Source organism: Anas acuta, chromosome 31, assembly GCF_963932015.1.
Source record: "Anas acuta chromosome 31, bAnaAcu1.1, whole genome shotgun sequence".
Classification (NCBI taxonomy): Eukaryota; Metazoa; Chordata; class Aves; order Anseriformes; family Anatidae; genus Anas; species Anas acuta.
This window is the reverse complement of record NC_089009.1, coordinates 427,222-450,271: the sequence shown is the minus strand read 5'-3', so window position 1 is coordinate 450,271 and position 23,050 is coordinate 427,222. Positions and strand designations below refer to the sequence as shown.

The window sequence follows — 23,050 nt, the reverse complement described above, 5'->3', positions numbered from 1 at the left end:
TTCCATTCGCTTACAGTTTGCCCCACCATGGTCTCATTTGCTCCCAGTTTATAGCCAATTGATCCTAATTGTCCCAGTGGCTCCCAGCTGCCCCCTGCAGGTACAAGTTGCTCTCCGTTGACCCATGTGTGGGTTTATTTGACCCAACACAGTTCCAGTAAACAACATCCACATCCTTTCCCTCATCCACTAAATGGGATAATTGACCCCAGCATGGGCCCAGATTCCCTCAGTGTGCTGCCTGAAGCTCCCAGTGTCCCCAACATGGTCCTACAAGCTCCCATGTCCCCCAGCATGGTCCCCATTGCTCCCAGTTGGCCCTAGAAGTTCCTAGTTTCTCCCAGCTAGCCTCAGCATGGTTCCAGTTAATCTCAGCACAGTCTCAGTTGACACTAGTTTATTTCCAGTTGACCCCAATTGATCCAGATAGGGCCCCAGTTGCACCCAGTGCAGTCTGAGTTGTTCCCAGTGTGGTCCCAGTTGCCCCCAGTAAATCCCAGTTGCTCCCAGTTGGCCCCAGCATGGATGTCCTCCAGTGGGACCACGTGTCCCCGGCTCACAGCTGGCAGCCCAGCTGGCCAAGGCGGTTGCGGAAGTCCTGCAGCTGGGCACAGCGTCTCCGCAGCCGCGTGGCCCCACAGCGGGCAGGGGATGGCACCTCTTCCACCCATGACTGGGGGCTCAGTAAGTACTGGGGGCTAAGGACAGGGACACGGGGTCAGGGACAGGAAGGCAATGAGACATGGGGACATTGGGGATACACTGGTACATGGGGGATACAGATGGCAAAGAGATATTGGGGGCATTGGGATGGGGAGGGGGACAGGGGCATAGGGATACAGGGACATGGAGGGACATGGTGGTTGTGGTCACATGGGGATGTGGGGGGTCATGGGGACACTGGGACATGGGGTCACGAGGACATGGGGTCATGGAGACAGGGGGGACAAGAGAGCTTGGGGTCATGAGGCATGAGGGCATGGAGGACGTGGGGTCATGGAGACAAGGGGGACACAAAGGCATAGGGACACAGGGACATACAAGAACATGGGGGGACATAGGGTGGGCAAAAAGATATGGGAGGACATGGGGGACAGGAAGGCATGGGGACACTGAGGCATGAGGACGCGGGGGACATAGGGGTACACAGGGGCACGAGTACACAGCAGCACACAAAACTACAGGGAGACGTGGGTACGTGGGGTGGGCAAAGGGGCATATGGGGGCCATGAGGGGACACAGGGTCATAGGTCTATGGGGATACAGGGGGACTCAGCCCCCTTCTCACCGTCCTTGGGGGTCCCGTGTCCCCCCGTCCAACCCCATCACCAGGTAGGTGTTGGAGGTGCGCAGGCGCAGGGTGCAGCTCTCCCTCACCAGTATCCGCCGCCGTTCCCCAGGGGCCACCGCTGTATCCTGCCCTGCACCAGTATGCACCAGTACTCTGCAGTGCAGCACGCAGCCTGCTCTGCCTGGGTTTTCCCAGTATGGCCCAGTGTACTCTCAGGTTCTTCCAGTACAGCTGAGAGTTCTCACTGTACAGCCCAGTGCCACCCTAATATTGCCCAGTACATCCCAGTGACCCCCAGCATGGCCCAGCCACACCCAGTTACAGCCCTTGACCACCCCAGCATGGCCCAGTCTAACCCAGTACCCTCAATCATGACTCAAGATTTCTCCACGCTGTGCTTGTGGACATCCAGTGCCTTCCATATACCCGAGTCTACCCATTTTCCCACAATATGGCCCAGCTCCCCACACCATGCAGCCTAGGGCCATCCCAGTTTGGCCCACTATAACCCAATACCCCGCAGTCTCACCCCCCAGTCTCAACGTGTCCTCCCAGTATACCCACCCAACCTCTACCACACTTAGTTCTCCCAGTTTCAACCCTCAGTCTCTCCCAGTTTCAACCCTCATTCCTTCCCAGTGCTCCCAGTCCCTCCCAGTCTCCCCAAAAAGCACCTCCTAGTTCCCCCCAATCTCACCCCCTGTCCCTCCCAGTACCTCCCAGTCTGCGCAATCTCACCCATCAGCAGAACCTCCTGGATTTCTGTCTCGAACCCCACAAAAGCTCCAACCTCATTTTGGGTCAGCACCTGAACCACCATTGCTGGGGAAGGGGCAGACCATGAGGGTCGTGGGGGTCACAGGAGTCGTGGAGACCACAGGGGTTATGGGGTCCAGGGAGTGTCCCCATAAAGGGTGCAGCCCAACAGGGTTATGGGTGCCAAGCATTACAGGGGCGCAGCAGAAGCTTGGGCATCAGGGGGGACAACTGGGGTTCAGGGTGGAAACTGGGGTTGAAGGAGGGGTTTTGGGGGGTTACGGTGGAGTTCAGGGTGCAGCTGGTTAGGGGTGCAGACAGTTTGGGGTTGTAGGCAGTTTTGGGGGTTCACCATAGTCAACGCGAGGGCTGTAGCAGGCGAAGTCAAGGCGATCGTCGGCCGTCAGCTCCTCCGTCCCCCTTTGGGCCCGGGGACACCCACCTTGGGGGATACAGCAAGGTGAAACTCTGGAGCCCCCAGCATCCATCCCCCTCATATACCAGGGTTCCTCCAAAATCAACACGACTCCCTCACATCAACAGGCCACCCCCAAATCCTAGCTCTCTTCCCCCCGCACCACGATACCTGCTTTCAAGTTCTCTCCGTGTCCTCCACATCCCCGTGTTCCTCTATTTCCCAGGACCCCACGTCCCCCCATTGCCCCGGTGTCTCCTGAACCCCACCGTTATCCCCCCCAAACGCCAGCTGCTCCCTTGAACCCCACAGAAGTGTGTGGAGGGGGAACCCAGTGTGGGGGTCCTCAGGACTGTGTGGTGATGAGGTCCAGGATATATGGTGGTCCCTTGGGTGGGGGGTCCCCCTGGTCTGGGGGACATGGGGCCCACCTTGTGCGCATTCGCAGACTTTTGGGGAGCAGAGGGTGGCCACAGCGCTGCTCCTGCGGGGGGCGCTGTAGAAGACGGTGCAGCGCCGAGCTGGGTGGGGCAGAAGGCGGGGTCTGAACAGACATGCCCCCTCCCCGGGCTCCACCCACGGAGGCCCCGCCCACCTGGCTCGTAGTAGTCATAGATGACTGCCATGGCGGGCTGCAGCTGCCCCACAGCCACATCCTGTGTTGCCCCGAAGCTGAGACACTGGCGCTGGGGGGGGACCTGGAGACACGGGGAATACGGAGAGGAATCGCGGTATGGGGGGACATGGGGAAAAAAGGGGCCAGGTAGGGACATGGGGATCCACAGGGATATTGGGGATATAGGGTAGCATAGGGAACGTGGGGATACAGGGGGACATGGGGACACTGTCCCTCTCCCATTCCCATTTCCCCACTGCCCCCAGTCCCTCTCAGCCACCCCCCCATTGTCCCCTAGAGCTCTCCAACCTCCTGTGCCCCCCACCTCATCCAGGTACAGCACCAGCCGGGCCCCGTCGAGCTCGTAGTGGCTTATCCAGCGATCAACCACGTCCCGCAGCTAGGGGGAAGACACTGGCACCCCAGCACCCCAACACACCCCCACCCCAACGCCCCCACATCCCAACCCCCGAGCACTCCCGTGGCCCAACATCCCCCACATTGCATGCCCAATGACCTGACTGTCCCCAAATCCCAATAACCCACCACCAGCCTTACACCCTCGAACCTCAACACCATGTCCCCAAACCCCAAAATCCAAATTACAACACCCCAAGTCCCAACTCTCCCCAAACCCTCAAGTCCCAACAGACCCAAATCCCAATGCCTCCAAATCCCAACTCTCCCCAAGCCCCAACAAACCACCCCCCACCATCCTTACACCCCCAAACCTCAACACCCCCAAATTCCAACACCCCCAGGCCCCAACTCTCCCCAAATCCCCACCACCCATCACCCTTACACCCCTCTATAGCTCCCCACTCCAACACCCCCCCCAATTCCCATTCCCCGCTACCACCCCCCACCGTGCCCCCTGCAACCTCCAAGGGGACCCAAGTTCCCCCCACCTTGTCCAGGTCAGGCCGGTGGGGCCGGAAGCCGCTGAGCAGGGAGACCTCGACCACAGCCATTCCTGCCAGCCCTGCACCTGGGCCCCGCCTACATCCAAGCCCCACCCATCAGGGGTGGGGCCACGAGGCAGAACAGGAAATCCCACCCCAGTAGACCACCAAAACCCAGTGAAACAGGAAGTCACACCCTTGTGCATGGGCCAAGCAGGAAGTCCCACCCACTCCACTCATAGGCCAGGACTACCAGGAAGTACTGCCCCCTACTGGTGGGCCCACAGAAACATGGAAATAGAAAGTCCCTCCCATAACTGTGACCAAAATGAGAAGCTCCCTATGATGCCCCTGATTTCAGGCAGCCACAGGAAGTCCAACCATCACAGTTACTGCCAAGCAGGAAGTCCTGCCATCAATTTCCTGCAGCAACAGGAAGTTGATCCCTCACAGACCTAGTCTACAGGAAGTCATGCCCCCAACTTCCTGCAGCCACAGGAAGTCCAAATCTCTCAGATCTGGCCTAGCAGGAAGTCTTGCCCCAACTTCCTGCAGCCACAGGAAGTCCAACTCTCACAGACCCAGCCCAGCAGGAAGTCCCGCCATTAGGAAGCGGAAGCCTTGGCCTGACGGTGGAAGAGGAAGTCCTGCCCACAAACCCTGCTGACACAGGAAGTCCCCCTGCCCCAGGGACAGGAAGTCCCGCCTCTCACCAGAAGCAGACCAGGAAGGCGACCTCGCGGCCTGGGTTGTGCACATCCCGCCGCTGCCTCTGCCGAGCATCCCACAAGGCCATGGGGCTCAGGGGGGCGGCGGCCTCTGCAAGCCCCGCCCCTCCTGCAGGCCCCACCCCTTCTGGAGGCTCTGCCCTCCCCTCAAGCTCCTCCTCCTCCTCATAGTCCTCGTAGTCCTCTTCATCTGCAGGAGGCAGCTACTTGAAAGGCCAGGTCTTGCAGGGAGGGGGAGGGGCTAGTGGGGGTGTGTCCTCAGTGGGTGGGGCCACTGTGGGCGTGGCCTCACCTTGATAGATGATGGGGCCGGTGATGGACACCTCTAGGCCCAGCCCCTGGCAGGTGGCGTTGGGGGGCGACATCAGGCGGAACTGCCGCAGGACCTGGGGACAGCGGTGAGGGAGGTGGTGTCCAAGAGCAGACCAGTCACCGGAGATGGTGTCCAGGCCCAGCCACTCACCGTGAGGGTCCCCTCGCCATGTCCCTCCACCTTCACTGTCACCGGGCTGCCCAAGGGCACCTGGGGGACATGGGGGTGTGGAGGAATATGGGGTCAAAGCAAGGAACAGCGGACGCCAATGCCCCATGTCTACTTGTGTCCCCCCCTCCACGTCCTACCATGTTCCCCAAACCTGATCCCCATATGTCCCTCATGTCTGCATGTCTCCCCATTGTATTCCATGTCCCCATGTGTCCCCCCCATGTCCCCATGTCTTCCCATGTCCTTCATGACCCCATATGTCCCCCAAACCAGGTTCTCATATGTTCCTCATGTCCGCATGTCTCCCCATGTCTTCCATGTCCCCATATGTCCCCCCATATTCCCAGTGTTCCATGTCCTCCCTGCCCTGTCCCCATATACGTTCCTCCATCACACGCACCCGAAGCTCCTGCTCCAGTGGCTCCAGGCCAGGCTCCAGTGTCACTTGGGTGCCCCCAGGACCTCCTCGGATCCCCCCCGGCCAGGACAGCCCCAGGTTGAGCCCAGATCTGGCCCCACGTCCCCATTGTAGCCACATCTGGGCCAGTGCCTCCAGCGCCACCAACGTGTCCTGCGGGTCCAGGAGTCCAGGTGGGCTAGGGACCTCGGTGTCTGGGCACCGTCCACCTAAAGCACACCGGTGTCCCAGGGCACCCAGATGTCCAGGACACCGAGACATTTGCATCACCCCCACCTCAGGGGACCTAGTCTTACAAGTGACACAGTTATCCATGAGATCCTCTACCCCTGGGGACCCAAATGTCATCCCCCCCACCCCAGGTGACCCAGGCATCCTGGGTTTCCAGGACACTCAAGTATCTGGGTCACCCTCACCCCAGAGCACCCAGGTGTCCTGGTCACATCCAGCCCGGGGCACTCAGGTGTCCCAGGGGACCCAGACACTCGAGATACCTCCACCTCAGGGGACCCCAGTGTCCCAGTGCCCCCAGCGCCCAGGCACCTGGGTGGAATGGAAGCCACCACCGTAGTTGCTTTGCTCACGGAGCCACTGGGCCGCCCGGCTGGCTCCGGCAACATCACGGCTCTGCAGCAGCGCTAGGAGCCCGTAGGCCGTTGCCTCCACGGTGGCTGCAGGACCCCCGGCTGGCCAGAACTGTGCCCGACCTCCTGCCAAGGGACAGTGCCCATGGGCAGGGTCATCAATGCCTCAGGGCACCCAAAACCACTACCCCATGGGGAGAAGGAACCCAGGAGCCACCAACCCATGGGGACCCAAGTGTCCAGGTGCCACCAACCCATGGGGACCCAAGAGTGTAGGATCCAGCAACCCATGGGGACCCAGGCATCCAGGTGCCACCAACTCACGGGAAGAAAGTTGTTCTGAAGCCACAAACCTCTAGGGACTCAGGTATTGGGGTGACCCCATGGGGACCCTGCTGTGTGCTCACCGTGGGCCTTTCGGGCCAGGCGACGCAAGCGCTCCACAGCAGGTTGTGGCCCTGGGGGGCTGGTGTCCACCAGTGCCAGTGCGTAGGCTGTGATGGCTGTCCCAAAGGTCCCCAGCGTCTCCACGTGGCCTCGCAGGAAGGTGGATGCCTGGGACAGTGCCTTGTCCTGCGGCACCAGGACATGGGATGTGAGGACACTGGGACATGGGGGGACATGGGAACATGGGGGGACGTGGAGGACACTGGGGACACAAAGGGTATGGGGGGACACTGAGGGATGTGGGGACATATGGGGAACATGGAGATATGTGGGGGCATGAGGACATGGGGGACACTTGGGGGACATTGGGGCATGAGGGACATGACAGGGGTGTGAGGACAGGCAATGGCACCCAGGACTGGGACTTGGGGACGTGGGAGAGTGTGGACACCAGTGGGATGCAAGGACAGACAGGGGGACACCACAGGGGACACATGAGGGATGCACAAAGACGCCCATAGGACCAGAAGGGGACACGGGGGCATTGAGGACACGGGGAGGGGACATGGAGAGGGGATGGGGACACACCAGAAGTTGCTGGTCGGGGCTGTCCGGGGGCAGGAGCACACGGGTGCTGTGCAGGGCCACCACCACGAAGGCCGTCAGGGACACAGTGGCCTCCGGGCCTGGGTCTCCAACACCGCCCTGGGGACACAGGGACAGCCAGGTGGGGGTGACACAGGGTCTCATGGGGGGTTGCAGCGGGAGGGTGCATAGGGACATTGTACGAGGACATGGCGTGGGGACATTGCTTGGGGATTGCAGAGGGACACTGCATAAAGATGCTGCATGAGGACATTGCATGGGGGGGACATTGCAAAGGGACACTGCACGGGGACATTGGATGGGGACATGGCATGGGGACACTGGATGAAGACATGGCATGGGGCAGTGACACAGGAACCCTGCACAGTGCCTTGCACGGGCTCTTTGCACAGGCACATTGCAAGGGGACATCGCGCAGGACCCTCACGTAGGGACATCACAGAGGAGCGTTGTCCCAGCAGGAAGACGTCACCCAGGGACGTGGCACGGGGACATGAGACAGCCGGCGGCCACCCACCTGCATCTCGCGGTGTATCACGGGCTCGTGCTCCACGAAGGCACCATCCGGCCGCTGCTGTCCCAGCAGCCACCGCAGGGACGCGCTGGGGCCATCGGCATCCACCGGCAGGTAGGGACGGGACAAGGCCATCACGCGCAGCACCAGCGCCGTCAGCCTGCACCAGGACAGCTGCCACCGTGTCCCCATGTCCCCCTCCAACATGTCCCCAAGTCCCCGCGTCCCTCCTCACCAGGTGCTGCTACCCCGGTGCAGCCAGGCCCCGTAGGAGCCGTCGCTCTTGCGGAAGCTCTGCACCCGCTCGAAGCCTGTGGGGACATGGGGGACATTAGGGACATGGAAGTCACCACTTCCACCCCCCCTTGTAGGGCACTGCACCCTCCCAGAGCATTGCACACACTGCTGCAACCCCACAGAGCATTGCAAACCCCACTGCATCCCCCACGTAGCACTGCACACCCTGCAGGGCATTGCACACCCCTTAGAGCATTGCACACCCCATAAGGCATTACACCCACCTTATAGCATTGCACACCTAATTGCATATCCTATATAGAACACTTCACACCCCATAAATCATTACTCCCACCCCACAGCATTGCACACCTAATTACATACCCTATAGAGCATTGCACACCCCGTAGAGCATTGCAGCCCCCCTCACAGAGCATTGCAACCCCCTCAAAGGGCACTGTACCCCCTCAGTGCTCCCATGCCCCACTCACCCTGTTGTAGGGTGCTGAGGCCACGTTCGCGGTGCCCAGCAGGCAGCTGCGCCCACCCCTCACTCTCGTCCAGGTAGCGCAGAGTGGCAGCAGCAGGGGCCAGCACCATCAGCGACTGCTCCCCGCAGCCCCGGGGGGCCCGCAGCAGCGTCCCCTTCACCCCCAGAGCCCCCTGCAGTGCCCAGCCCGGCACCCGGCCTGTGCAGGGCAGGGGACACGGTGACAAGCATGGGGACGTGCACGGGGGACATGGGGACGTGCATGGGGACGTGCACAGGGACATGGCGATGTGCATGTGGGCATGGGGGAATGAAGGGACACAGACACCCGTGGTACATGCACAGGGACACACACAGGGGCATGGGGACACACATGGGGGCATGGCCACACACATGAATATGGGGACACACAGGGGCAAGGACAGAGATACGATCAGTGCTGGACACCAAATGTCCCCACCACCCTATCCCCATGTCCCACTGTCCTCACATACCCCTGTCTTCACATCTTCCTATCCCTATGTTCCCCATGTCCCCTTGGCCCTCCTGTCCCCACCACCACGTACGCCTGTCCCCCCCTGTGGCCCCACCATGTTCCCAATGCCCACCCCCAAGTCTCCCTCCCCCATCCTCACTATTTGTCCCCTGTCCCCATGTCCCCACCATGTTTCTACCCCCACATCCCCAACAGCCATCCCTATGTCCCCACCATCCCCACATCCCCATGTCCCCACCTCCATGTCTGCATGGTCCCCATGTCCCCACCCGGTGTCCCTGTCCCCATGTCCCCACTTGTCCCCATGTCCCCACCACCAGATGCCCACCACATCCCCACCACCATGTCCCCACCATGTTCCCAACACCCAGCGCCACGTCCCCACCATAACTCCATCCCTGTACCCCCGTCCCCATGTCCCCAGCACCCATCCCAATGTCCCTGCACACCGGTAACGCGGATGCTCATGCTGAAATCCCCATCGGGGACAATCTCGGCTGGGACGTCCCCTGGCAGCTCCAGGGTCCTGCCCTGCTTGTCTGTAGGGACAATGCATCAGGGGGTCCACAACCCTGTGTGTCCCCCCAGTCACCTGGGTCCCCAGGCCGGACCCTTGGGTCCTCAGACTGACTGTTGGTGTCCAGGACGTAGCTGGTCTCCTCCAGGTGCAGCTCACCCTCGGGCTACGGGAACAGGCATCAGTAGGGACCCTGTGTCCCCAGGCACCAAAGGGACCCCGGTGTCCAGGGCCACCAGTGACCCTATGTCCCGTCCCCAAGCACCAAGGAAACTCCAGTGCCCAGGACCGCCAAGGACCTGGTGTCCCTGAGTGCAAAGGGGACCCCAACGTCCAGGACCACCAAGAACCCAGCATCCCTGAGCCTCAAGGGACCCCAGAGCCCAAGGCCACCAAGAACCCTGTGTCTCCAAGCCCCAAGGGGACCCCAGTACCCAGGGTCACCAAGGACCTGGTGTCCCCCAGCCCCGAGGGAACCCCAGTGTCCAGGGGACACAGGAGGAGATGCTGGTGACCAGGAAGGGATCCAGGTGACAAGAGGGGCCACACCTCCAACTCTCACCTCGACGTGGAGGATGTGGGTGACACGGTCACTCAGCCCCCAGGGCCCGCGGGCGGTGATAGTGATGGGGACGTCCCCAGGGCGCAAGGCCACCAAGGTGAGGGGCACAGCAATAGCCCCCCCAGGAGGCAATTCCAGGTCCTGGGGGGCTCCATCCAGCGCCGCACATATGCCCTCAGCCACTGACAGCGTCACTGTCACCTGCATCACCATCACTGTCACCCACGCTGCCACCGGATGGGTAGGGGCTAAGGGTGGTTATGGAGCAGCAGGTGTCTAAGGGTCAAAAGGGTACAAAAGGATGCACGGGGCACAAGGGGTATCTGTGTGTCACAGGGGTTATCTATAGGGCAGAAGGGATATCTGTAGGGCAGGGGGTGTCCAGGGAGCACAGAGGGATATCTATGGGGCAGAGGGGTGATCTTTGGGGTATCTGTTGGAAGGAAAGGGGTATCTACGGTACAGTGGGTATGTATGGGGTTAGAAGGTTATCTACGGGGCAGCAGGGATATCTATGGTACAAGGGGTACCTCTAGGGTAGAAGAAGTTTCTGTGGGGCAGAGGGTGCCTATGGGGTATCAGGAGGGTTTGGGGAGCTCACGTTGATGCTGCGGGGCAGCCTGCTGTGGATGAGGGGCTGGAGCTGCAGCTGCTCACGGGGGCGGGCACTGGGGGGCAGCCGCAGGGCCACACGCACGTCCTGTGTCACCGTCACCCGCTGGGGCACAGCCACGCACAGCCCTGCAAGCACCCCATCACCACGGGCATGGAGACACGGGGGAGATGGAGACAGCATAGGGACATGGGGACGTGAAGGTGATATGGGGGGACATGGGTAACATGGGGGGACATGGGAGACATGGGGACACCGTAGAGACATGGGGACACCATGGGGAACAAGGGATGGTTGCATGACATGGGGTGGGCATGTCACTGTGGAGCGACCGGGGCAGCAGGAAAGGGTGACATGGGGATACCATGGGGGGGTGAACGGGACAAGTCACCACGGGGGAAGCCACCACATGGGGCCACCAAGGCAGGTGGTGACACTCACCCACGCCGGGAATGATGGCAACAGCCTGAATCTCCCAGGTGGTGATGGAGTCTGGGAGCAGCACCGAGATCCTGGGGACACAGAGATGTGGGACACAGGGACACGGGGACACAGGGACATGGGGCTGAGGAGACATGGGGTGACCCTGCAGTCGCACCGAACGGAGCCATCGACAGGGACCCTGCGCCACAGCCAGCTCTCGGGGAAGAAGCTCCGGGTCGGCACCTCCTCGTCGTCCAGCAGCTGCTGCTCCAGCGCCACCTCCAGCACTGCAGGACCCAGGGAAACCCATGTCCTCAAGCACTGCCACCTGCAGGGTCCCTGCATCCAGGACGTCCCCACATCCTGCCACCCATGGGGACCCCAAATCTGGGATGTCCCCATGCACCACCACCCGTGCTCACCTCGTGCCAACCCCCCGGCCTGTCCCCGCCGGCGCAAGTCACGGGCCAGGGCACAGCAGTGCAGGAAGGCGTCACGACACCCCCCGGCCGTTGTCACCCGCTGTCCCCGCTGGTCACACGTCGCCCGCACTGGCAGCACCGTCGCCCCATCCCGGCAGCAGCGCCATGTCGCTGGGTCACCCCGCCACTGCCCCGCTGTGGGAACATGTTGGTGCAGGGGACACACACACAAGGGGACATGGGGACAGGTCAGGGTGACACCACAGGGACACATGGGGATGGGGGTCATAACCTTTGGGACACATGGGCAATGCCACATGTAGTGGGGACATCTGTGACACCACGGGGACACATGGGGGTGCATGGGGACATGTGGGTAACACCATGAATATGACCGAGGGAGACACACGGGGACACAAGTGACACCACAGGGATGTGTGGGGATGTGAGTGATGACACAGAGACACATGGGGACACAGGTGACACCACGGCCATGGCATGTGGGGACAAGGATGGGGATGGGGACAAGGATGGGGATAGGGACCTGGGAACAGGGATGGGGCCAAGACCACTGCTGAAAGCCACCACTGAGGGGGACAGGGCGAGGGGCTGGGACTGGAGGGCAGCGGGGGGACACGGGGACACAGTGACACAGGGACAAGGTGACATTGAGCACTCACCCTTCTCCTCCAGCAGCTGCAGCAGCTCCAGCGAGCGCCGCTGGCGGGGAGGAGACAGGGGACAGCCAGGACCTAGGGAGGGGGACATCCAGTGCCACCATATCCTCGTGCCCCCCAGGTCCCCATGACTCCTTATGTCCCCACATCTCCCCTATCCCCATGTCCCAATGTCACCATGTTCCCCCCCCATATAGCCCTGTGTCCCCCATGTCCTCATGTCACAATGTCCCCACGTCCTCCCGTATCTCCATGTCCTCTGTGTCATGTCCCTCCCCCGTTCCATGCCCCTATAACCCCATGTCCCCCATGATGCCTTTGTCCCATTGTCCCCATTTGCCCCCCATCCCCCATATCCTCATGTGCTTCCAATGTCCCCCAATGTCCCCCATATCCTCCCATGTCCCTCATGTACTCCACATTGTCCCATGTCCTTCGTGCCCCCCATGCCCCTCCATGTACCCCTAAACCCATCCATGTCCCATGTCCCCCTATGTCCCCCACACCCTCCCATGTCCCCCATGTCCTCATCCCTACTCACCTGGCCCCAGGGGAGGGGTAGCTCCCCCCATCCCCAGCACAAGTCCCGCAGCCCTGAAGATCCCAGCAACATTGGGGCCCCCCCCAGGGTTGCACCCCAAATCGCTGCTGCCCAAAACTGCCTTCACCTGGAAGGCATGGGAGGAATCACCCCATGTCCCCAGTGTGTCCCCAACATATTCCCAGGGCCCCATTTCCACAAGGCGTCACCAAAGAGTCCCAGGGGTTTAGGGGATCCTAGGAGGGTCCATGGGATTTAGAGGGGACTGAGGAGTTTTGAGGGTCCCTGGGACTTGGGGTTCTGGGTTTTGGGGAGCATGGGGATTTGGGGCATCACCATCAGGTTTGGGGGGTGGTGGGCTTTGGCGTCACTGAGGGTTTGGGTTGCCAGGTTTGGAGGTTTTAGGGAGCTGGGTTTGGGGTTCCCAGGGTTTAGGGATTTGGAAGTCCTGGGTTTGGGGGGTTTAAGGGTGTGAGGTTTTTGGGGTATTGGATTTCAAGGTGCATGGTTTGGGGGGTTTGGGGGAGATCTGGGTTTGGTGTCCTCACAGCTTTGGGGTTTTAGGGTGCCGTGTTTTTGGCAGGTGCTTGGTTTTGGGGACCCTGGGTTGGGTGGGGTGTTTTTTTTAAGTATTGGGGTGCTGGGATTCAGGTTTTAGGACAGCGAGTTTTGGGGTCCCCAGGGCTGGGGGGCTGTGAGGTTTGGGGGTGTCAGGTTTAGGGACGAGGGTATAGGGGGTTGGGGGTCACCAGGACTTGGGGCTTTGGGGTGCTGGGTTTGCAGGGGGAAGCGGGTCCCCAGGTTTTGGGGGTGCAAGGTGCGGGATTTGGGGTGTCACCTTGGTGGGGCCAAGGCGGTGCCGCGGCTCCAGCGCCAGCACGGCCGTGTCGATGGCCCCCAGGGCCACAGTGGTCGGGGTCCCCGTGGTCACCGTCACCGTCAGGGAGGCTTGGGGACGCAGGTCGGGCCCTGGTGGGGGCACCACTACCCGTACCTGCCACAGCCCCACCACTCCACTGTGAACCAGTATGGGCATTGGCAGCTCCCAGTGCTCCCAGTGCCCCCCCCAACTCCCAGTGTGTGCCCATTGCCCCGGTGCTCTTAGTGCACTGCAGCTGTTATCAGTGCTCCCAGTGCTCCCAGCTGTTCCCAGTAGCCCCAGTGCTCCCACTGCCCCAGCAGCTCCTGATCTCCCTGCTGCCCCTCCGTGCTCCCAGTATGTCCCAGTGCCCCCAGCAGCTCCTAGTCCCTCCCCCTAGTACATTCCAGTGCTCCCAGCAGCTCCTAGCCCCCTCCCCCCAGTACATCCCAGCACCCCTAGCAGCTCTGAGTCCCCCTCCACTCCCAGTATATCCCAGTGCCCCCAGTAGCACCTGGTCGCCACAGGAATCCACCACGGGTGCCCCCCAGCTGGCTGCCACCACTTGCCCCCCAGCCTGGAAGAAGGCGACGACGCGGAGCCGCGGGACCATGGCGGGTGTCACTGGCAGCGTCACCTCCGTCACCGTCCCCCGCTGCACCGCCAGGGCTGCCACCAGCCGCCCCCGTGCCACTGCCTGAGTGGGGACATGGGGACAGGGGGAGAAGGGACAGGGGGTGGTCAGCGGGGAGCCCCCCAAGGGGCACCCGTGCAACATGTGGCATGCAGCATATGGCATGCAGATGTTGCACATGCAGCATGCAGTGCGTGATATGCACATGCAGGATGGTGTGTGCAACATGCACTCACAACACACTGCAACACACACACGTGCAACACAGATGCATGCTTGACAGCACGCGCACACAACATGCAATGCACAGCATGCACGTGGGACATGCAACATGCATGCAACACCATGTGCAACGTGCAGCATGCAACCCACAACATGCACTCATGGCAGCATGCACGCATAACATGCGCTGCACGCCATGCACATATGACAACATGCACGCATAACATGCAACGCATGCCATTCGCACGGGATCTGCACACGGGACGTGCACCACGCATGTGACACAGTGTTCATCGTGCACCATGCAACCCAACGCATGACATGCATGCGTGACACACGTGCATGCACCCTGCAACACGCACACGCAGTACATGCCATGCACCCACACACACTCATGGCTCCAGGGGCTTGCGGAGGTCCCTGGGGAGGTCCCAGGGGGTCCCCATTGAGTGAGGGGGTGGATGCCAAGGGGTTGTGTGGGTGTGGGGCTCACCAGCACGTGGAAGAGGCGGGGGGCCGGAGGTGGGCCCAGGTCACGCAGCTGCAGCCTCAGCACCTCCCCAGGTTGCAGGGGTCCCCCAGGCCCCCCCAGCAGCAGGAAGCGCCCCGAAACCGCTTCCACTGGGGCCACCGTCATCTGCGCCTGGGCTGGGGGGCCATCTGCCTGCCCTGCTTCAACCTGGGGGGGACCCAGAGCACTCATGGCAGCCAGGTCCCCTTTCTTCTCCTGCAGCCTCCCACAGCACCCCATGCTCCCAGTGTCCCCCCGTGTCCCTGTGGCCTCCGTGTCCCCCTGTCCCCTTATCCCTATATTCTCATGTCCCCATGTCCCTGTGTCCCCCCATGCCCTCATACATCCATGCTCCTATGTCCCTATACCCCTATTTATCCATATCCCCATGTCCCAATGTCCCCCCATTTCTGCATGTCTCCCCATATCCCCATGTCCCCCCATGTCCCCCCATGTCCCCTTGTCCCCGTGTCCCCACTCACACTGAGGTCGAGGGCTGTGGCTCCGCTGGGGACGTTGATGGGGATGATGATGGCACCGGTGGTGTCAGCCCGAAACTCGATGGGGGGTGGGGAGGTGGCCCCTGTCACCCCCACTGTCACCCGCACCCCAATGCCAGGGGCCGGCTCCCCCCCAGCATGCAGCACCCGGCCCTGTGGGGAGTAGTGCTCACACCAGGATGTGCACAAAGCCTTGCTCAAGTGTGCACAACTGTGCATTCCCTTGCACGAGCAGGCATGAGTGTTCCCCAGGCCTTGCACGGCCTCGCACAAGCATGCACAAGAATGCACCACCACCCAGAAGGGCTTGCATGGCCATGCACAATCCTGCACAAGAATGCACCACCAACCTACGGGGGCTTGCAGAGCTGTGCACAAGTACGCACCAGCTCCCACAAGCACGTACCGCTAAGCACAAGAGCTCGCATGGCTTTGCACAAGCATGTGCGAGGGCTCGCACATTTCCCACGAGCTCACCAAGAGGGTGAAGGGGGCCCCCGGCACGAAGAACCGGGGCGTCTCAGCCAGATCCAGGGCCCAGGGTGAGGCCACCAGGGCCACCGTTGCCTCCTGCTCCACCAGCTCCCCACCTGCACCCGGTGTCACTGGGGTCAGCCTGGGGGGGACTCGAACCTGTGGCCCCACAGGGACATGGCCCCTTGTGGCCCACCCCAGCCACGCCCCCACCACCCTGGCCACACCCCCACAGATTCCTAGCCACGCCCCCCGTCCACACAAAGCCCCGCCTCCTCCCTAGCCCCGCCCCTAACCACGCCCCTACCTTGTGCCTCCACCACCGCGACTGCCAGGCGCAGGCGCGCCCCCTGCAGGTCAGGCAGTGCCACGCCAAGGGCGCGGGCCATGGCCAGCAGGGACACATCCAGGGAGGCGTGGCCTTCGGTCACCTAGCAACAGTGGGCGGGGCCAGGAGCGGTGGGCGGGGCCGGCAGCGAGGGGCGGGGCCAGGGAATGAATGGGGAATTGAGGTGCGCCCACGTTTAGGGGGTCCCAAGGATGGGAGGGGTGAGGGGGATTTGGGGTCTTCCCCCCGGGGTCCCGGGGTGATGCTCACCCGGCTCTGCTGCTCCAGTCCCCGTAGGAATTGTCCCCCTCGGCCCCCGGCATTGAGGAGCCCCACGCGCAGCTGCGCGTGGCCCCCCACGGGTGCCCCGTCGGGGAACCTGGGGGTCCGCAGAGGTCAGTGGGGCCAGGGGGTCCCCAAGGGTTAATAGGGTTGGGGGAGGGGGTTGGGGAGGACTGCAAAGGTCATCCAGGGTCAGGGGGCGGTTGGGGTTAGGGGAGGCCCAAAAGGGTAGGGGAGGCAGCTGGGGGGCGGATCAGGAGGGATGTGGGGTCCCTTGGAGGGTTTGGGGGGCTACGGAGGCCCAAAAGGAGTGGTGGGATGGGTGCTTCATGGGAAGGGGTTGGGGTCCTGGGAGGGGTGAGAGAGATGGGGAGGGCTGGGGGGGGTCCAGAAGGGCTTTGGGCGGGTCCTGGGGGAGCTTTGAGTGGTCGTGGGGGCTGTTGGGAGTCACAGAGGGGATTTGGGGGGGGCAGGTGGGGGGGATTAGGGATATCATAGGGGATACCATGAGGATGGGGGTCATAGGGGAGTTGGGGATTTGGGGGGGGGGATTGGGAAGCCCATGGGTATCTTTAAGGGGGTTTTTGGGGGTCTCGGGGGGGTTGTGTTCATACTGGACGTGGAGGTGGACGCGCAGCGGGGCCAGCTCAGGCTTGCTCAGCACCACGAAGCGTGGTTCGGGGCGGATCCGCACCTCGAAGCCGGGCAGGGCTGGGGGTAGCAGTGGGGTTTTGGGGGGATGCAGACATTAGGGGCAGCCCTGAGCTGGCACCAGTCCCCAGCCAGGGGTCCCTTCCCTTCCCCCCAAACCCCCACTCACCATACTTGCGCACCTCAAAGGCAGCCGAGCCATTGGTGTCCGGGCTGGCCGCCAGCTGGGCCCGCACATGCCATGTCCCTGGCCTGGGGGACACAGGGGCATCTGTAGCCCCTACAGTCCCCTATAGTCCCCTTCATAGCCTCCTATAGCTGCTTTAGCCCCCTATAGCCCTTATGGTCCCCAATAGACCCCATAGCCCCCCTATAACCTCTATGGTTCCCAATGGCCTCAATATCACCCCTATAGCCCCTTATGGCCCCTATGGCCTCAATGGTCCCCTATAAGCCCTTTATGGCCCCTATAGTACACCAATAGCCCCATAGTTCCCACACCCCTCCAGCTCTCCTGCGGCCCCCTTTAGCTCTGCCTGTAGCCCCCCATATTCTCATCTAACCCCCATGGCTCCTAGTTCCCTACAGCCTCCATAACCCTCAGCCACCTATAGCCTTTCTATAGACCCCATAGCCCCTAACCCCTTGTAGCCCCATGACACCCCACTGTGCACAACTAAGCCTCACCAGTACCCCCAAAATACAGCCCCCATAACACTCCACAAACCTCTACAGCCCTCCCCAGCCCCCTATAGCCCCACAGCCCCATATCCCCCCATACCACCCCACAGCCCACTACCATCCCATGTCCCCCTACTGCCCCATAACCCTCCAGCCCCATAGTCCCCCCCACCCCACTCACAGGGCAATGTCAGGCAGCACCAACTGGTCGCTCAGAACCGTGTCCAGGGGCACCCGCTGTCCCTCCCGCACTCGTGCCCCCAGAGGGTTCTGGGGAGAACAGAGTGAGTATAGGGCCCACACTCAGCCCCCAAAACCCAGCTCTCTAGGGTCACATGAATCCTCTAGGGCTGTCCCACAGCCCCAGCCTTATAGGGCCACCCCAGCTTCATAGGGTTGCTCCATAACCATAACCCATATAGGGCTACCCTAGCACAACAGCCCCAGCTCTCTAGGCTGTCCCAGCCCCATAGGGCCACCCCACAGCGACAGTCCCATAGGGCCCATACCGTGATGGTGACCAGGATGGGTTCAGGGTTTGGCTGCAGCTCAGGATCCATGGAGAAGACACGGAAGCGCACTGCGGACATAGGGCCATATGGGAACATGCAGTGTTTATGGGGTTGTAAGAAGCTCTATGGGCTGCAGGGGGTGCAGGAATATCTATGGGGGTGCAGAACGATATGTAGGGGCACGTGGAGCTATAAAAGGTGCAGAGGGTTGTAGAAGAATATGGAATATAGGAAGGTCAGGGAGGGGTATGTGGTGCAAGAAGGGATATATAGACATGCAGAGAGCTGTATGGAGGATGAATGAGGGCATCTGGGGATATTTGGGTGGATTGGGGGTGTATGGGATGGAAATGGGAGGATTTGGGATGAATTGGAGGGGTTGGGAGGTTTTGAGCTGATTTGGGTGGATTGGGAAGATTAGGGGTGGATCGGGGGGATAAGGGTTGATTGAAGGGGAAATTGGGTGGATTTGGGATAGGTTTGGGAGTTTGGTAGCATTCTGAACAGATTTAGGGTATTTGGAAAGGATTTGGGGGATTTTTTTTGGCTTTGGCTGCATGGGGGACATTGGGATGGATGGGGGGGGGGGTAGATCTGGGATGGATCTGGAGTGTAGGGGCTCACCTGTCTGGCGGGGGGCGTAGAGGGGTTTGTCAGTCTGGATGATGAGGTGGCCTCGGGACCCCCCCAGGGCCACCCGCACCAGCCGGGTGCCAGGGGGGGGCAACTGGGCACTCCGGGCCTCCAGGAGCAGCACCCGGCCCCTGGCCGCCCGCAGCACCCCACAGCGCTCAGCCTGCGCCGGGGTGACCTGCAGAGGACATGGGGACATTGGGGAGACATGGAGGAATGCAGGGAACATGGGGACAGGGTGGGAATGGGGACATGGCAGGGGGGATATGGAGGGATATGGGGGGACATGAAAGATAGGGAGGACCGTGGGGGACACGGGGGACACAGGAGACGTAGGGGAGCATGGGGGGGACATGGGGACATAAAGGGAAATAGAGAATGTCCCAGAGCCCTTGTACTCCACAAGGATGTCCCCCAGTGCCCCCATGCCCCCAGTGCCCCCATGTCCCTGTACCTCAATGTGCAGGAGCTGGTTGAAGTCATTGTGAGATGTAAGGGAGAAGGCGGTCGGGGGTGCACAGGGTCCTGCCCCACGGCTGCCTTCAGGCCACGCTGTCACTGTCCCAGTCACCGGCCCCACAGCTGCTACCAGCAGTCCCAGGGGTGTCCCGAGAGCCGCACGCCGAGGAGCCACCAGCACCAGCCTGGGGGAGCCATTGCCTGACCCATGGCTGCCACCAGCCCTAGAGCTGCTTCTTAGCCTCCCCTGTCCCACAGGTGTCCCACAGTCCCTCACAGACCCCATAAGCACCCTGATGCCACAGTCCCCATAGGGGTCCATAACCCCTCCCAGATCCCATTGGAACCCCATACAGCCCCAGACCTGTAAACCCACTCCACTCCAGTCACACTGGTGCACAGTAATTCCCCCCCCCCCCCATTCCCACAGGGCTCCATTGCACCCCAACCCCTTAGCTGCCCCATAGTCTCTCACAGACCTTGTAGGCCCTTCATAGTCCCCACCAGCCCCGCAGATGCCCCATGGTCACCCCCAACCCCATAGCCCACCCTCCCAGTCCCATAGGTGCCTCATAGCCCCATACTCAGGGTCCTGGGCATTTCCCCCCATCAGTGGCAGGAAGAAGAGGAGGAGGAGGAGGCCAAAGGCCCTGCAAGACCCCATGGCGCTGATGTTGTGAGGCTGCCAGGGCCAGGGACACAAGGACACTGGAGTGAGGGTCAATCATTAACTGGGGTGGGTGGGTGTCTAGGTTCGCCCACAGGCCCCAAGGGCATCGACCCTGATCAAGGATCCACGTGGATGAGGGGAAACAGCAGGGGAGGGTGCTGTGGGGAAATGGGATATGAGGGTCTACGGGGCAGTGGGAGGGAAGAGGGGGACTACTGGGCTGTGGAGGGTATGGGACCCTAAGAGGCAGGGGGAAAACGAGAAACCTATGGGCATGGGGGAAATGGGTGTCACATGGGGTCTCTGAGGTGCAATGGGGAGAAGCTCATGTTCTAGACCATCTAAAGAAACTAAAGGTGCACAAGGCCATGGGTCCTGATGAGGTGCATCTGTGGGTCTTGAAGAAACTGTTGAATATATCTGCTAAGCCACTGTCCATTATAATTGAGAAGCTGTGGCAGTCCAATGAAATTTCCACTGACTGGAAGACAGGAAACATAACCCCCGTTTTTAAAAAAGGAAAAAAAGGTAGACCCAGGGAACTACAGGCCAGTCTCACCTTTGTGCCCAGCCAAACAGTGGAGCAGATTCTCCTCTCTCCTGGAGGTCACAAAGGTGATTGGTGACAGCCAACATGGCTTCAGTAAGGACAGATTGTGCCCGACAAATCTGGTGGTCTTCTACAATGGGGTTACAGTGTTGGTGGATAAGGGAAGAGCAACTGATGTCATCTACCTGGACTTGTGTAAAGCATTTGACACTGTCCTCCCCATGACATCCTTGTCTCTAATTAGAGAGACATGGCTTTGATGAAGGGACCACTTGGTGGGAATTAGCTGGATTAGTATTGCTTTTTGTCCTGGGTGTTGCTGAATCAGAATAGGACTATGTAGTACATGTTATTCAGCGACATATGCATACCTTTCAGCAAATAGTGTAAGGAGAACACTCAAAGACCTGTTGGCTACCGGTCCTGGCTACGGTCCTAGCTGACAGACCATGAGACCATGGAGCAAGGGACAATGCATTTTACTGCTATCATCTTCCATTCTAATTGCAGGCTTTATGCTTTTTTTTTTTTTTTTCTTTTTTTCTTTTTCTTCATGGTATTTATACCAAATCTCTGTGCGCATCACTTCTATTCAAGCCAGTATATGATGTGTGTGCCTTGCCTGCCAAACCACTCCAGAAGCTACAGCGTTGGACCTGGATGGACACAAGTCTCACGTGCAAGCGAGTGGCACCAGGCATGCTGTATTTCCACTCCTGGTAGTCCATCAGTGGTAGGATTTGTTTACTAAAATGCACTCCTGATTGACAGGACACCTGCCATTGCAATCACAAATAAAATAGCTTCACAGAAGACCCTGTCTGAAGAAAATTATTTGACATCTTTCTCACAGAAATGGCCCCCAGCTGGGTCCTGCCTGATGCCAGCTGCCCCCACTCCTGGGGACAATTACTAATTAACTGTTTTTGTTAACTCTTTTTTATGTGAAAGGATGTGAAATGTGCACTTTGACGAAGTGATCCAGGCAAAGATGATCCAGACCTTGCAGATATCAAAGGGAAGACTCATTAAGGAACGATTTAATCAGAACAACCATTTTGTAAGGTAAAATCCAACATACTCCCCTGAATGTGGAACTTGTTAAAAACATTTGGCTGAAAAACAAAGATAAATGTATCATAATGGGAACTGTCCGTAAATTAACCCAGGGGGGTGCAGGGTCCTTTTTTGGGGGGGTGGGGGGGCATCCCCATCCCCCACCCCCTGCCGCCCACAGCAGTTCTGCGTCACGCAACCCTTGGGACCACGTCTCTCCTTGGGATGGCAACCGGTGACATCAGGCGAGCTTCCAGCTGCCATTGGGGGATAAAGTTTCCATGGTGCCCACAGGACGGGGCAATGGGAGTGGGGCTGCTGCTGCTGGGGGTCCTGGTTTGAGCCCAGCAGCATGGGGTGCATGGGGCTGGGATGCTGGGGGGCTCCCCCTTCCCCTCCTGACAGCCCTAATTTCCCCCAGAGCCACAGCCCAAATTGATCCCCATTGTGGTGGAGATGGCTGTCACCACCACGTCTGTCATCGCTGCCCTGGCTGGATTTGCTGTCTGGAAGAGCAAGCAGGCAGGTGAGGTAGAGGGGTGTGGGAAGAAGGCAGGGGCTGGAGGGGCTGTATGAGGAGCTGGGGCACCTTTGGGAGGCCCCCAACCTGGCTGTGACATGTGGCTGGTGCTGATGCTACAACGTGGCATCAGGTGAATGATGGAGGCAGCGATGTCCCCAGCCTCTGCCCATCACTAGGGCAGTCTTGGGGCTCTTGGTTTTTCTTGGTGCTCCCAGCATAGCAGTGCTGCGTTCTGCTTGTGGTGCTGCTGCCCTTCTATGACAGCTCCTGGGCTGGGGCTCACGGCCACTTCTCTCTTGCAGGCAATGACGGGGGATCCAACAGCTCAAATGCAGGCACAGAATGAGGTTGTGGGTTCAGGCAGGAGCCCCAGGGAGGTTTTGGGGTCCCAGCTTGTCATGTCCCCTTGTGGTACCTGCAATCAGGGTGTTGCTGTGCCCAACTGATCCATGGCTTCCCTGGGAAAACTCTCAGAGTAGTAGGTTTGGGACAGGGACATGGCCCCATATGACACTGCCTCTTTTTGTTCCTGCGCGGGGCAACCCCAGTGTCTAACCACTCTGCTTCAGCCCATGAGGGACCAGAAGGCCCCCTGTGTACTCTGCACTGCATCTGGATGTGGCCCTGTTCCCTCAACCTCTCGCATCTCCTATCTGCTACCACAAGAGCAATGCCACAGCATAATTGCATCTGCAAGGCCTTCAAACAAAATAAACAGCCCAATGATTTGCTGATTCACCACAAACTGTGCCTCATGACTGACCTGGACAGGCGGGTAGGAGCGGCTGGGCAAGGTGCTCGTGTCCCAGCCCGGTTGTCTGATTAC

General features: G+C 60.4%; 1 protein-coding gene and 1 long non-coding RNA gene across 2 annotated transcripts; one reads left to right on the top strand and one right to left on the bottom strand.

Annotated features, from left to right (window-relative positions):
- Positions 1 to 380: 380 nt before the first annotated feature.
- On the bottom strand, positions 381 to 20,163 carry LOC137846189 (complement C4-like). The gene is made up of 41 exons (XM_068663941.1): positions 20,010 to 20,163; positions 19,421 to 19,610; positions 18,958 to 19,144; positions 18,331 to 18,401; positions 18,003 to 18,091; positions 17,310 to 17,392; positions 17,104 to 17,200; positions 16,478 to 16,586; positions 16,187 to 16,310; positions 15,883 to 15,995; positions 15,388 to 15,558; positions 14,888 to 15,073; positions 14,053 to 14,235; positions 13,518 to 13,673; positions 12,680 to 12,806; positions 12,142 to 12,213; positions 11,462 to 11,656; positions 11,215 to 11,326; positions 11,058 to 11,128; positions 10,605 to 10,744; positions 10,004 to 10,204; positions 9,556 to 9,607; positions 9,374 to 9,463; positions 8,430 to 8,627; positions 7,937 to 8,012; positions 7,705 to 7,861; positions 7,170 to 7,286; positions 6,602 to 6,767; positions 6,154 to 6,320; positions 5,593 to 5,763; positions 5,172 to 5,231; positions 5,001 to 5,094; positions 4,694 to 4,898; positions 3,987 to 4,077; positions 3,404 to 3,478; positions 3,058 to 3,160; positions 2,894 to 2,983; positions 2,400 to 2,489; positions 2,030 to 2,113; positions 1,289 to 1,421; positions 381 to 698 (listed from the first exon to the last, which is right to left on the bottom strand). Exons 1-41 carry the CDS (start codon positions 20,087 to 20,089, stop codon positions 557 to 559), a joined length of 5,118 nt encoding a protein of 1,705 aa, XP_068520042.1. The 5' UTR covers positions 20,090 to 20,163; the 3' UTR covers positions 381 to 556.
- LOC137846330 (uncharacterized) lies at positions 16,318 to 22,229 on the top strand. The gene is made up of 3 exons (XR_011090460.1): positions 16,318 to 16,602; positions 21,597 to 21,710; positions 22,123 to 22,229. It is a non-coding gene; the product is annotated as an uncharacterized lncRNA (long non-coding RNA).
- Positions 22,230 to 23,050: the final 821 nt, after the last annotated feature.